At 38.6% G+C, this 15,992-nt stretch overlaps 1 protein-coding gene across 3 annotated transcripts in view; it reads left to right on the top strand.

Moving 5' to 3' along the window:
- phkb (phosphorylase kinase, beta) overlaps window positions 1–15,992 on the top strand; it is a 94,555-nt gene that overhangs the window by 3,913 nt on the left and 74,650 nt on the right. For all 3 annotated transcript variants that reach the window (XM_084927766.1, XM_084927750.1, XM_084927758.1), the window contains one exon: window positions 14,402–14,540. In XM_084927766.1, the coding sequence (XP_084783892.1) occupies window positions 14,402–14,540 (139 nt within the window). The remainder of the gene's footprint in view (window positions 1–14,401; window positions 14,541–15,992) is intronic.

Raw genomic sequence — 15,992 nt, 5'->3', positions numbered from 1 at the left:
GCGTGACGTGAAAAAAGGCACATACCTTTGACGTTGCGTGATGAACTCTGTATTCCTCGTCCACACGTAAACGCAGAAAAGGAGTTTTAAAAAAATCTCAGTTTTCTGTGATTCGAAACGCCGTTTACATGTGGAGGAAAGGCCCAAACGCATAGAAACAGCTACGTTTTCAAAAATACCCATCTAGGTGTGGACACAGCGTAACAGAGTTAGTAGTGGATTTTATTACTACCTGTAATTTATTGCAGTTTACTTGTATTTGCTTAATTGTTTACTAAATGTTTGAGGTGTGAAATAAAGTGCAATGGAGTTTGAAAACAAAATATGGGTGTGTGTGGTTGGAGGATGTGTTTGTTGGGGGGGTTTAGGTGATGGGGGCGTGCAAACATTTTTCTTGTAAAACAAAGAGGGCCCAGCAAAAAAACCCCAAAAACGTTTGGGAACCACTGTCTTAGATAATGCCTTTCACTGTTTCTGTAATCTCAACAGAGCATCAGGTTCCATGTGTTAAGGTGTGATCATGATGGAATTTAAACATAATCTCTCTAACCTCAGCTTTAACAGTCTTCAACCAACAACAGTGCTTTCAATGTGTAGCTCCCCTGTTAAATGTCACAGAAGATGATGTAGAAAGTTCCAAAAGACCTGGAAAGAAAGGTTTTATAGCCTAGGCATTCTTTTTATATATTATTCAAAATGTGTCCTCATCTCAGTCTTGTGTACCTGTTTCAAACTATACTTTCCTAATTTACAAGGTGTCATTATATATTTGTCTGAGTTTTATTTTAAGGTTTATTCAGTTTAAATGCTGGTTTTACTGTGAGGTTGGACTGGAAAAACCTACAGTGTTCTATAACTGGATATCCTTCCTTCTCCATAAACCTGTGGCCCACTGGCAGCACTGCTGAGCTATTGTATACGGCAGTAAAGGCTGCATTTGTTTTGTCATTGCCAATATTGTTAAATTGCAGCCTTGGGTATAGTGATTACATCTTGCAGACATGCATTATTGTTTGGAGAGAGACTCAGCTGGCAGGATAAAGGCCAGACATGGGAGTTCACCGATGTTAGAGATGCAGGAGCATTTACCGCAGCATGCATTGAGCTGCAGTGGTGAGAACAGTGTTTGGATCTGTTACTTAAGTAAAAGCAGCAAGAGCGGTATGAAATGTGCAACAAGTAACTATCCCACTTTAGCAAATCTCAATATTGGACAGAGCTAAGAAGAAGTATTGGCACCAAAATGCAATTATAGCACCAGAAGTAAAAGTACTCATTAAGAAAAAGGCCTATAGTGCAGTGTTCTTTACATACTCTGTGACAATACTATATACCAGCGTTCCCCAACCCCCGGGCCACGGACCGGTACCAGTCCATGAGTCTTTTGGTACTGGGCTGCGAGAGGTGAGGCTTGGGTGTGAAATTTATGGTTCATTGGTTGTTATGGTTAACTCGGTTTCCCTGGGTCTTTCCCTGTGTGTTATGAATAAATCTTCTGTTTTTTGGTACCGGTACTGGTTTTATTTTGTTGTATTTATCTGCGACCCCTCAAAGGCCAGTCTGTGAAAATATTGTCGGACATAAACCGGTCCGTGGCGCAAAAAAGGTTGGGGACCGCTGCTATATACCATAGCCTCTTAGAATATAATAGTCGTATTAAAATCAAAATAATCCAAACGCTAATAAACAAATCCTGGTAACTAATACCTGAAGCTGTAGAGTACATTTTATAAATGTCAGATACTCATCACTCGGTTGGTATTGTCTGAGTCAGGACAATTAAATGACTTTCCAGTGTGTATTACTGCTTCAGGGCCTTTTAGGGTTTGGGCAGTACAGGCAGTACAGATACTGATACATGAGCACATTTCACCTCTGATGTCAAGTTCTTTTGACCTGTGTGATTGCAGTTTACCATGCCCTGGTACTGATCTGGTATGATTGAAAAAGAAAAACACAGAACTCCAACCCTTCCTTGCGGACAACTGCCTCTGGTGAATAATTTTCAGCCGAGCTTCACAATCTATAAGGCGTGTGAGAGGGCAGTGTCTCTGTGCTTTAAAAAAAAAATAGCCACAAAATACATAAAATCATGAACCTCATTGTGCTCTGCAAGAGCGTTTGTCTTCAAAAGCATGCGTGTGCATGAGAGAGCGAGCGGGCGAGAGGATTGAAAGGCCTTTAAGTTCAGAATAAAGAAAAGACAGAGTAATGGGGTAAAATTTACAGAGAAAAAGAGAGTAACTGAAATGTACTCAGACCTGGAACATTAAACGGTAGCCAGCGGGTGACGTGGGGTGAATGGTGGTTGGGAAAGGAAATCATGCCTAGTATATGTATATGCTAAACTTATTGGCGAAAGCTTGTTCTTCAAAGTTAGGAGGTCGAAGATGTTAACAGATAAAATCTCAACATATTGAACATATACGCAAAATCATGCCTACATTAGCAGAAGCTTGTCTCATTAGTTTGAAACTAACTGTGAGCTACAGACACACAAATTTGGTTATGGATAGCCTGTGTGGCTTGGTCCAGGTGATAATTCTAGAATGTGTAATCAATAAGGAGGCACCAGCCTCACTGCAGGAGAGATAAATACGCATTAGTGCTGATTACAGAATTACCTGCAGCTGTTAGTGCAGCACTGTGGTTGCCAGCCTTACCTCCCAGTCCACACAGGCACCTCCCCACAATGCCACACAGCTTTAGCATCCTCAATTTCAGAATTCATTCAGATCACCCGTTTGTATGTATTCTAGCCCGCTGTTCTATAAAAGTTAAGATTAGACTTTTTATTGCTTTCATTTATTGGTTTCATAAATGTTTGTGTGACAGGGACAATAAGCTGGCAGAAGGCTAAACAGCAAATTGCAGTCAAATGTGGGACTGTAAAGCTGCTGTGCTCCTCACAAATGGATATCGGTGTGTCTAGCGATAACCTTTTTCCTGACGCAGCTTTTGGCTTATTTAATAAATTGCTGAGGTGTAACTAATAGCATTAATGTTGGTTCTGCTCTACTTAGATGTGCCTGTAAATAATACTTCTGAGCCATTGTACACTATTGCAGAGTTCAGGCACTGCAACACTTAGACTGAATGCATCTGTTATTAATCTTGTAGACTGTCAGAATGTCTGCCGTGAGACTGTTCTGTGTTTGGCGGCCTTAATGAGAATGTGAGGACAGTTAAACAAAATGGGTAATAAGGTGGCATTTTGTCGTTATTAGCTGGTCAACACGTATTGTAGTAATCTAAGCGAAATATGAAACAACAGAAAACTGTCTCTTTATGTTTGTTTTGCCTTCTGATGATAAACTGGATTCACCTTTCTTTGTATTTTACAGTAAAATCAATACAAGTAGAGCCAGAGAGCCAAACACACTGCTTCATCTGAGCAGAAAGAGGTGGGTGCAGGAGGCAGCATCGTGTGTTGCCTCTGGCTGTGTAAGGCTATTGGATTCTGGTAATGCAGCTCAGGATGCTGTCCCTAAGGATCAGTGCTGATGCTGCCACTGTTGAAATATGCTGGACTTTTCTCCGTTGCTCTTTTGAAAATAACAAAAACCTAATGTACAGCAGCTAAATGGACGCGTCATCTTAGAAGGAATGTCAGTGCAGTTGGTGTTTTTCATATTTTTATTCTGTTGGTTTGTTTTGCAGAGTGCAACCAGGCAACTTCGACTGGCTGTGCGCAGATTTCCTGTGTAGAAGTAGAAATACTGATGTTGTGTAAATGATGTCGGTGCTCCTCTGCTCATGACATTTAAGGGATTACAAAATATACAAAAATTGTGGCCTTCTCCTGGCAGTGACCGTGAACAAAGATCTAAAAACAGGGTGACCTACACTAGCATTTCTTTCTTTTCTTTTCTTTTTTTTCACCTGGAATTGCAAAAAGTGAAAACTAGGCTACAGGATCTCCTGCAGGATTTTTCTAGTGGAAGCCTCTCCTAAAAATAAGGAGCACATCTGCAAATGCCAGAAGACAGTATTACACTTTAATGAAATATATACACTGATCAGTCTGCATATTAAACCCACCTGCCTTATATTGTGTAGGCATGCCTTGGGCTGCCAAAACCGCTCTTGACTCATCAGGGCAAGCTGTCGTGTCTGGCACCAGGACATTAGCAGTGGATTCTTTGGGGCCTGTAGCTTATAGGCGTGGAGTCTCTGGCAACTGGGCTTGTACAAGTGCATCCCTCAGATATTCAGACTGGGATCTAGAGACTTTATACTGTTTCTCAAGTTGTTCTTGAGCACTGCTGTCAGTTTTTGCTTAATATCACTTAAAATAATTTTGTCCATTAGGACCTTTTTTTTTAATAATGCTGAGTAAAGTACACTTGCACTTGCAGGCTGTATGACATCTCTGATGGGTCTGAGTTCAGCCCAGTGAATTTCAAACCGCACTTGTGATGTCAAGTCAGGTCAAAGGTAATACAGGCTAATTATTAAAAAGCTGCAAACTCCTGCCTTTCCTCCTAGTCTTGAGTCATTGTTTATGATTTTGAATAGCTTGTCTCATGGATTCATGCTGTTTGCATCAATAACTGCGATCATACACAGCTCTAAATTAAAGAAGAGCTCAGCTTCTCCCCATGGACCCAAGCATCACAGTGCAGCAAAACAAAGAGGCAATTTTCACACCTCGTTATAATGCATGATTGAAAGGTATAACAAGCGTTCGTTCTTTTTCTCTGTAGTTCCAGCCTCGCCTACAAATCTCCCCAAACCTTTTGTGCATTGTTTGCAGCTACACAACCTTGACTTCATTAGTTTCCTCTGCTGCCTCTTGTTTACTCCAGCTTGCATTGACTGGACTGGTTGCAACCGATTTCTTGATATTAAACAGTTGCACAGCTGACAACTACAAACAAGTTGTTAAATGAATCTAAATTAAGTCAAGTCACTCACAGACAAGCTCAGCACTATGAAGCATGTGGAAGTGGATCAGATGTTGGCAACAGGTTGGTGTTTACTACAGGTACTTAACTCAAAGGTAGCACAACAAACATTTCTGTGTTTTATAGTATTTTAAACACACAGTAAAATGACATATGTGTCATTTACATTTAGATGATCACATTGTAAATGTTAAATAATACCAAAGTTAAAGGGCAAAGAAGAATAGCCGTAAAAAATGCGAACATTTACTGAGACAAATCACAGCTTTGGGTGAGGATTTAGCTCAGGCGCTGGATTTATTTAAGGCTTTAGAAACTGCAGCTTTTGAAGTAAGCTAATGCATTTTTATGTGTCTCGTTGTTTCATTCCACAGTTGAAACACAAGGAAAAGGAAAGGTAACTGCCCCTGAACCAGGTGCTGATTGTTAATATGTCTTGTGTGAAAGCATCTGTTAAAGGCTGGGTGCACCATTTTCTCACATGAACAAACTCGTGGCAGATATGACACAGCCCATTGGTCAGACCTGATGAAGACGGGGCAGCTTCTGTGTGCATGTGTGTGCTCCTGTGGCAGTTTGTGTGCGCATTAATGTGCCCTTGGTGGCTTTTCATTAGGCGGCATGTTTATGTGTGTTTGGAAAATGACTGAAGACAATAAACGGTGCTTAGTGTGCAACAGGTGTAGCTCTCAGTTGGAACCGATTTGCTGCTATCAGCTAAGGCAGTAGTGCCTCCAGCATCAGCTTCTTTTGAGACCCCATAGATTTACAGAAAAAAGCCTCTGCCAGATATCAGTATGTCGAAAACGCAGCGCTGAACATTGAGCTTGTTTAATTGTTGTGTTGGGGGCCGATTGGAAGCGCTTGTCCAATTCTAGCAGGGAACAAAGCCAACATTGTTATCGCCTGTACCCAGACCCGCTTGCCAATATACCTGCTTTCTTTCAGTTTTAGGGAGGAAAAGGGGTGGAGAGGGGTGAGGCTGGGGTGACAATGACAAACAAACCAGTTACATTTTTCCTTCCTTCTCTTTGTTTGTTTGTTGTTTTGTTGCCACCCCTAGCTCAGTCAAAGGCAGCAGTATTGAGCTTACGCTGCTGTTGTGATTGGGGGCTTGTTTTCGCCTTATCAAGAAAAGAATACCAGGGAAGGTTTACCTCCATCTCTCATGGTTCATCACTCCATCTCCTCTCTCCTTCCTTCTCTTTCTCTCCACTTTTTTTTTTTTTTTTTAAAATTTGGAACCGCTCTATGGTTTCTTGTTTATGTGGCATTGAGCACACACTTCACTGATTCAGCCAGTTCCCTGATAAAACAGGAGGCAGAAGGTATGGCTACTATCACTCTGCCTTCTGCCTCATACTGATTACAGAAGAGAGAATAAGAATACGCCTTTTTTTCAATTATTGCAGTCTTTTATCTTCACTTTGACTACAGATTTAGATTGTCTTGCTCTCTTATAACTTGCTTTTCCAATTATGTTATCTGTCTTTGTCATCTGCCTTATTTCTTTCATTCTCTTGGCAAGAAAAAGGCTTTCAGGATTTAACAAAATCTGCGTTAAAAATGATCAGCATCCCATATTCAGTATTTCATTATTCACTATTTATGACAAATTAACACATATCTCATTGGTTGATCCGTACAGGGTTTGTGTTGCATGCTGTAACTCTTTCTTTGGGGGATCCAATGGAGCTCTTCCCTCATGCCTCGTGAATTTATAGTTAGGTCACCTCATGAATTAATCATCCTACAGGTATCATTGATATCAGTCTACCTTTCCCATCTCATGCTTCAATAAAATTTATAGGAAAAGAATGTGAAGCCTTTTTCTAAACTTCTACATAAATGTAACCTAAAACACAATTTAGTTCATAATTGTTTCTTATATTTCTGTACTAAATGTAATGTAGAAATATAGAACATTCCAAGAGTTTATACAATCTTTTCTTACAACTGTATATTTACTACATATTTTATAAAAGGTATTGTACATTATAGAAGTGCCGTTAACTGTGGTTACTCTGTTAGCATTGAGATGCAAGCAGGTCTTTTTGTGGCTTTGTGTGTGCATTTGTTTTTCATCCAACAGCTCGTGTCACAGATGTTGAATTGCAGCAACCATTATCTCAGCGTCAGCAGGAGTAGAGAAGTTATTGTTAAGACTGGTATGAATGATGAATATCAAAGTTTGTGTATTTTCTCTTGTAGCATCTGCTGTGGAACTATTCAGATACCATCTGACTTCTTCCATCTTTTTGCTCTTGTTTTTTTTTTTTTTGCTTTTCAATCTATTGCTGTTTTTTTTTTTTTTTTTTTTTCCTTTCTCATCATCTTCTCTCATTTTCTCCACACTGTCGGTGCAGTGAAATGGCCCATTGTAAAAGAGCAGACTGTGTGCGTCTGAGACATTAGCTGCTGATTTAGTGGGACATTAGCTTGATGGATGGCTAGGCAGAAAACTCCTAACAACAGTTGATTTGCATCCAGAGAAACTTGCAGCTTGAGACTGAACAATGTTAAGCTCTCTCTTGTTTATGTTCTGCATCTATTGAGGTCTTCCACTGCACCGTTTCACAGCAGAGGAAACTCGAGACCTTACCAGTTTCAAATTGAGCAATAGCAAAGCATCTCCACTCCTTTTATCCTGCTTGACTTTATGATTGTTTGTTGCAGTTGAAGTAGATTCTTTAACAGAAGTATTATAAGACATTGTTTGTATCCAGTGTTCAAAAGGTCAAAAAGGAGGGAAAGGAGAATGAACTATATTCACTATATGGGAATAGTTGCTTTGTGCATCACCCATGAAGTCCTGTTTTTTTAAGCTAGACTTGAGCATTTTGGCTGTTGCCCTGAAGCATGTGTTACTTATTTCCTGTTTTACTCTTAATAGGTCCACAACTCACAAAAAACCCCATCATGTTATAGTGAAATGAGCAGTAGTGTCTCTGTTTTTCAGAGACTTTTTTTTTTACAACTGCACATGTTCTTGCAACTAGAGGTTTTGCCCTTTGCTGGCCATTAGAAAATATATTGGATTACAGCACAGCTTGACATTGGCTTCTCTCTTCTTTTCTGCGCCAGGGACTTTGTCCATTTTCTAATATGCAGACTGTGGGCAGGTGAACGAAACCCAGCGTTGTCTGTTTGGTTTACTGTCTGCAAGGTTGCGCTAAAACGCTTGGCTGAATATCATCAAACCTGATGGAAGGGTGGAGCACAAGCAAAGAAGTAGCCCAATGAATTTAGTACACCCGATTCACTTTTTAAAAAATTGTTACCTACAGTATTGGCCTTGGCAAAAGACAGCATCCTCTGAATGTCCTTCTGTTTAATGCTAATTCACCCCATCAGCCTCTTTATCTGACTGCCAATGTGACTTCCATTTTCAGTTGACTGAACACATATGCATGCACACACACAGATGACGTTCCCACCCTCTCGTCCCGCTTTCAGTAGCCTTCACTTTTTATTCATACACACATATTTTTTTCTCCTTCACACAGACACATCTCTTCTTGATCTCGTTTTCCTTCATCTGTGTCTCCTTCCGTCTCTCTCGATATCACTCTCCTTCCTGTCCGTCTCTCTTTTGCTCTGAAACAAACGACAGTGCAGAATGGATGTCCCCTTCATTTGCGTCGGCATAATGTTCTGATGAAAAATGAAGTGATCCCTCCAGACAGATTAGTCATCAGCGAGGGGACCTCTGCAGGAGAGGTGTGTGGGCATGTGCGTGTGTGTGAGAGACATAAATTACTCTCCCGGAGCCCTTCTGTTTGACTATGCAATATTTCAGCATATATTATTGGAGAGCTACGATCTGTTTTTGTATTAAGATCTTTGAACCGTTGTTCAGTCCTCAATAACTAATGCTGAGCATGAACCTTGATGAACTTGAACCATCCTAGTTTATCTTTGCTCATCCATGTAGTGCAGACAGACTTTCACAGTCAGGACTCCAGCTGAAAAATGTCCCTTTTTTCCTTATGAAATGACCTTTGTCATTACCTGCTGTAGCACATCCCACTCTGGTGACACCAAAGTAATTAATAGATGGTGGCACTCTCTCTTTATACTAGCTGATGCTGGCACTGTAGAGTCGGAATTCAAGGGATTTTTGTTTCTCTTACACCAACATCACAGTAAGTGTTGCTTATTAATATATTTAGAAAATGTCTACTACTGGATTCAATTCTGTTGCAAACATGCTTTTAGTTGTCTGGGTTATAGCATAACATGTATTGCTTTATATGGCAATCATTTGGGGAGCCTGGTTTTTATCCCATATGTCTAAAAATCCTGTGAAAATTAGTTGCAGACATTTTCTAATTGGGAAAAATGAAAAAAAGTTTCAATTGTAAATCAGGAACCAAGTGTTAGACATTTAATTCTGTTTTTGCCATTTTAAAAGACTATATAATTAAAAGAAAAGAAGGGGGCAAGCAGAGTAAACATCTAAATTATTAACAAGACTGAAAGTCCACAGTACTGCCAACAGCTCTGTTAGGCTGTACTTAGGCACAGTGGTGTTTTTGAGCTAAATGGTAAATGTGTGCTGGCGTGCTTGCAGTGACAGCGGTATTCAGTCTTAATAGTTATACAGGTGTTTGGTCATAAATCAATGGAAAAGTAAAACCTTGGATCTGATTACACAAATTAAATGTCAGAGGATGATTACAGTTATTAAAATTCACCCAAAGGGGGTCATGAATGTCTGTACCAATTTTGGGGATCTGAGTGAAATATGAAATGTGAATCTCATGGTAGCGCTAGAGGAGATCGACATGCTGTAAACAAGAATCCTGGTTTCTGTAATGGGAGATGGGGGATTAGATAAATTTTACATCTTACTGGTGTCTTTGCTGTGCATACCATAAGTGGCTTTCTACTCTGCTTTTTGTAAGAATTTATGTACACGATAAAGACTTCACACTGGTGCAGTTACAGCAGAGCAGGTGAATGAAATAAAAAAGTACAAAGAGTGATGTGTCGTATTTAAAAAGAATCGGCTTTGCTGATTTAGACACGCAGTCGGGATCACGTTTTCGGTTCCTACAGTCAAAACTAGAAGAGCTCGTGGTGTTTCAAGGCTGATGGTGCATTTTGCATTTAAAACAAAAAACAATTCAAGTGTTTCAGGAAGAATAAATTCACATGAACATGTGAATTTAATATGACATACCCAGATAACCTGTGTGATGGGATTTATATGTAGTATGTATTCGTATGTAGTATTGTTCACGAACACTTTTCTGGACACAGTACACACTACAACTTTTAAGGACAGAAATTGGGACTTCTGTGGTTGCAAAGGCATACATCTATAGGGATTTTTTTTGTTTTGTTTTTTTATTTCCAAGTCTTCATATTGATGAAGCAGTGCTTGCTTTTCTTAAATTACTTTCAAAAATCAATACGTTGGGTTACTTTTTGTTTGTTTGTTTGTTGAGCCAAAAATGTGCAATTAATTATTTCCTGGAGTAGTGTTTCCTTTTTCATAGCATCTTGATTCTAATGTGGCTGCAAAAGAGGTTAAAAATACTTAATTCATGAAATTATATAGTTTATAATTGGTTTAGCAATATATGAGAACATGTCAGAGTGTAGTCTGAGGTTCTGGAACAAGGGTGAGAGTCCCAGAGGACCAGAGGCGACGGGCAGTCAACCCCGCTAGAGGCCAGCCACCCTGGTACAAGTCGAGAACAAGGTCACAGGGCAAGGGGGCACCTAGCAGAGGCCCCCTGACAAGGAGGAGGTCCAAGCTACCCTGAGCCAAAGTGGCCAATGAACACACCAGAACATCCAGTCAGATAAACAAGCAGCCACATCCCAGGGAGGGGTAGGAGCAGGGAGTGGTGACCATGTCCCACAGGGTCAAGGCTCAACAAGCCCCAGACCCAGGCCCAGCCACGCACCCCCCCCCCCCCCCCCACACACACACACACATACAGACCATTCACTCACTCACTCTCACCCACTTTTTTTCCCAGCTCACTCAAGCAGTGTAGAATTTTACTCTGCTAAAGAAAACCTAAATTAAAATGATGACCAAGTTTCCTTACCCTCATAGAAAACATGGTTAAGTCTGTAAAGTATTTAAACTTGAGCAAGCTGACACTCTCAAGCAATGTGCCCTAACATTAACATAAACTGGCTCTTGTCACCTTATGCAGCAAAATGCCTTTTTTTTTTTTTTTTTTTTTTGAATGAAAAGAAAAAATAATAACATCTTTAGTCAAAGTCATATTCCTCCAGGACCGGTTGCTTTTTCTAAACTGTTGCCAAGCAGCCATCTGTTGTCACTCTGCCTAAAACTAAAAGAGGAGTGTGCCAAGTAAGTTTATTAGATCAGTTTTTGTCATCTTTGATCAAAGAAGAAAAAAAATGCATGTCAAATAGCTTTGCCCAATCTTCTTCTAAATGGAATTTAACATAATCTAATTTTACCCGAGTGAATTTATGCCTGAATTTGCATACAAACAGATCCAGAGAAATGGATGAGGCAGTGACACAGCTGCACACCCTGAGGAATTTTACAGGCCAGCCATTACAGCACAAGAGAGGTGTAACCTTGCTCTAGAGCTAGTTAAATATATTTCACATGTCACAAATGAAGACTAGCTTGTGAACCCTAAAGCAGAGAAAGTATGTGCTGACAGTGCATTACTGGATAGCTTGTGTCTGACTCTGGCTCCCAGTTTACATAGCGATATAAAACGAAATGGCGTGAAGAGCGTGTCACTGTGTTACCGAATGCATTAGTTAAAATACACAAGCTAAAGTTATGTATGCATGTGGGTCAAATGAATAACTGAACTGTTTGTTACCAATATTTATCATATCTGGTACATTTCATGTTGTTCATGCTGTCTGTTTTTGTTTATATATATATATATATATATATATATATATATATATATATATGTGTATGTATATATATATATATATATATATATATATGTATATATATGTGTATGTATATATATATATATATATATATATATATGTATGTATATATATGTGTATATATATATGTATATATATATATATATGTGTATATATATATGTATATATATATATATATATATATGTGTATATATATATGTATATATATATATATATATATATATATATATATATATATATATATATATATATATATATATATATATATACACACATATATATACACATATATATACACATACATATATATATATATATATATATATATATATATATATATGTATGTGTATATATATGTATATATATGTATATATATGTATATATATGTGTATATATATGTGTGTATATATATATATATATATATATATATATATATATATATATATATATTTTTTTTTTTTAAAACCATACATAGATTTCTGAAGTACAGAGCATTGTGAAATCAAACGTTGCTGATGCCAACATGCCTGTGACAGCATGCACTGCACAATTTTACAAAATGATAGATTACAAATATATGAAAAGAGACAAGTTCGACTCTGTAAAGCGCAACACAATTCAAAGATCAGAGTGGATAAAATAAAATAATAAAATGTTCTTAATGTAAAGAACCTCCTTTCTACCAGTGCACAAATGAGAAAATTTAGTCTTAAATCTTTATTAGTGAGAAAAAATTAGAATTTGAAAACCACAACAAAATTTTGCAGACCACTGTAGAACTGTTGGAGCTCCACAGGAACAGCTCTTCTTAAAGTCACAAATGACTTTCTGGTGGCTGCAGATAGGGGTGATTGCTCAGTTCTTGTTCTGTTTAACCTTAGTTCAGCCTTCAGTACCGTTGATAATCAAATCCTAATCTTAAATCACATGATAGGGGTGTCTAGCTCCATCATTTCTGTGGATAGAACACTTTTGATGTCAGTGGGAAACTTTTGGTCAGCTGTAGCTAGATTATCATGCAGCGTTCCGCAAGGATCTATCTTAAGTCCCTTGTTGTTTAACTGGTATATTCTGCCACAAGGCCATATTATAATTAGTTTGAAATCCATTTCCTATCATCTGTATGCAGATGATATTCAACTGTACCTTTATTCCAAACCTTATAGTCAGATAAACTATCCATTCTAATGGAACTTCTTAAGGAAATTAATGGTTGGATGAGTATTAAAGTCAAGCTCCAGAGAGCATTAAGCCCCAAACTAGACATCATTTGGGATCTTTCTCATCCACTGTAAAAGCTACTGCTTCAAATTTTGGGTTAATTTTTAATAAATTTTTGACTTTTCATGTTTACATCAAGTCTAGACCTGCTATTGCTTTCTTTACTTAAGAAATATCACTAAACTCAGGACTGTTGTCTCTAAAGGTAAATTGGAGATGCTTTTTTATGCCTTCATTGCCTCTTGATTATAATATTGAAGGCTTCTTTAATTTGCCTTCAAGCTGTCCAAAATGCTGCTGCAAGGCTTTTAACTCACACTCACAAATTCGCTCATATCACCCCATTGTTAAAGAGTCTGCGCTGGCTTCCATTTAGTTTCAGATCTCAATTTAAAATCTTGACTCTTACTTTCATGGCCTGATGTGGAGAGGCCCCCACTTACATCATCTTCTACATTATACTTCTTCCTTCGGTCTGCTGATAGTGGTCTTCTGGTGATTCCACGTACCGATCTAAAAAATAAAGGGGATTTTGCCTTTCAAACATTTGTGCCAAAACTATGGAGCAGTTTACCTCTCTCTCTCTTTGCACCCTTGTCTCTGTGGCTTCTTTTTAAAAAAAAAAAACAGCTGAAAATGCATCTATCCAGATCTATCAGGCATTTGAATAATATTGTTGTGTATTATGGGTTGTTTTATATATAAAGTTATATATAAATAAAATTAAATTACTTATTTATTAACAGTAAAACATGAAAAGTGTCACAGTCATTGGTAATGTGGTGATTCTCTGCAACAATTGCTCACAAGTGCAGAATTTCTTTAAGTTGTAAAACTCTGGTTACCCACTCTCCTTAGATTGCTGCAGCTATTTTTGATTTTTTTTATATTTATATTTATAGCCTTTTTTTAAGGCTTGCTGCTGGGTTTGGCTCTGGGCTCCTCTATATGACGCTGAAGCTGGGAGGTCCACTATTCCCCCGCCCCTGACATTGAAGCTGTGAGGCGCATAGTGCTCTCTCTCTCATCTTATACTTATTTATTACATTTATCTGATTTGTTTATTGTGCTTTAAACAGAATCTTATTGGGGAGGGGTTGTTTTTTTAAATTTCATTTTTGTATTTTCCAACTGGTGATTTTACTCTGTTGATTCTTGATTTACCACCTAATTCATCAGTTAGAACGAGATGCTTTTGATATTTGTAACAAAGAGCTGCAGGAAAATACTTTACAGCCTAGAAAACAGGCGCTTTCTTCAGTGGCCTTTCAACTACTTAGCTGTGAGCAGATGACATTTCCAGTTTTGCAACTATTAACCCACCACTTCTTCTGTCTGTCTCCATCTTTTTTGTGTCTTTTTAGTCAAGACAACTATTTTGAACTACCAGAGTCCCACCACTGGTCTGTTCCCAGTAAAAACATGCTCTACCTGCAAAGAGGCAAAGGTCCGGGACTCTCTGTACTGTGCTGCCAGTGCCTGGGCCTTGGCAATGGCATATCGGTTAGTATGCAAAATGCACACGCATGCAAAATAAACTGTGTAATATATGTTTGTTTATAAGTATGCAATATGTCTTTTTCCAAAATTTGTGTGGACTTAGGAAGCTGGCAACTTAGCTGTGTGCTAAAGATAGTGCTTTTTACCTAAAATTGTGTTACAAAACTCATAGAAAGCTCAACTTGACCAAAGCTGTTAGGCAGATTACCAACATGTACATGTTTGTGGGTGAGTGTGGCTCCAAGATAAGCCCAGTTGTACTAACAAGTGCACACAATCCTTGAAATTTCTGGATGTTCTTGGAGTTTTATGGAAGCTCACCACATGCTTACAAGTTTCTAGATTAAAAAAAAAAGTGTCACTGTTGTCTAGCTTGCAGTCAACATATTAGCTAGTTTCCTTACATGAATTGGAAGCTTTTTGGTAGCTTGCTAGCTGTATTTCCAAAAAAAGAAATGAAGGGACACCCGGAACTGCAGAGGGAAGTACTGCACTCAAATGGCAGCTGTCAATCATATGATATACATCTTCTTTATAACATTACTAAGCAAAACCAACACCTCAGTATGCATGACCATGATAAGCAGCTGAAATATAGCTGAAAATATTAAATGTATTTCCAAAAAATATATTTTTTCACACACCCAACCCAACAAGCTAGAGGGTGCAGGGTCTGTAATTGGTGCAATCATAGAATATGGGTAAACAGCTAGTGATCTGTACAAGTTAAAAACTTAGAACTCATGTTTGTTCATGTTCAGTTAGACTTTTTTAAAGAACTCTTCGATTACTGTTGTGAGAGTATCTCAGACTGAAATCTAAATTCATGGTGAGTAGTGGAGGCGGAGGTCATAAACACAGATGGTTATTGCAGTGAGTCCAGTTTCTTGTGGGCAGAGGTCCTTCTTGCTGTTATATAGTGATAGATGGTTGCAGCATGTTGTGCTTCTGAATATGCCACTGACCCATAAACTCAGGAGTAGCTGAAAAACCAGTCCTATGTATTGCCTTTTTTCAGCATCACAGCAACGCTGGTGTAAAAGAAATACTAAAATAGATGGACAGCTCAGTTTGCAGGGCATTATATGAAAGCTGACCAAAAAGCCCCAGTTACATTGGTTTCACAGGTTTTTTCCCCGCTCTCTTCGTTTTCATGCTTACTGACCCTCATCTTTAATCTGCCTCTGTCATTTGGAGGCTTTGCTTTTTAACCACATAGGGGTTATTACTTCTAGAAGAACATTTCAAAATTTCACTGGGGCCACCAAACCCCTTTATCAATGTTCCCCTGTGTTGATGCCCAAATTCCTCTTAAGGAAAGAGCACTTCCACAAAATGAGCTTGTAACAGGGCACAGAAGAAGGGTGGGGGGCAAAAAGATAAAGAGGAAGGAGGCAGAATTGGAAAGGGGAGGTATACGAGAAGAAAGAGTGAAAGTGGAGATGCGGGAGTGGT

This window comes from Perissodus microlepis, chromosome 1, assembly GCF_051167445.1.
Source record: "Perissodus microlepis isolate ML-2025 ecotype Zambia chromosome 1, ASM5116744v1, whole genome shotgun sequence".
In the NCBI taxonomy this organism is placed as follows: domain Eukaryota; kingdom Metazoa; phylum Chordata; class Actinopteri; order Cichliformes; family Cichlidae; genus Perissodus; species Perissodus microlepis.
This window is presented reverse-complemented; position numbering and strand designations above follow the sequence as displayed.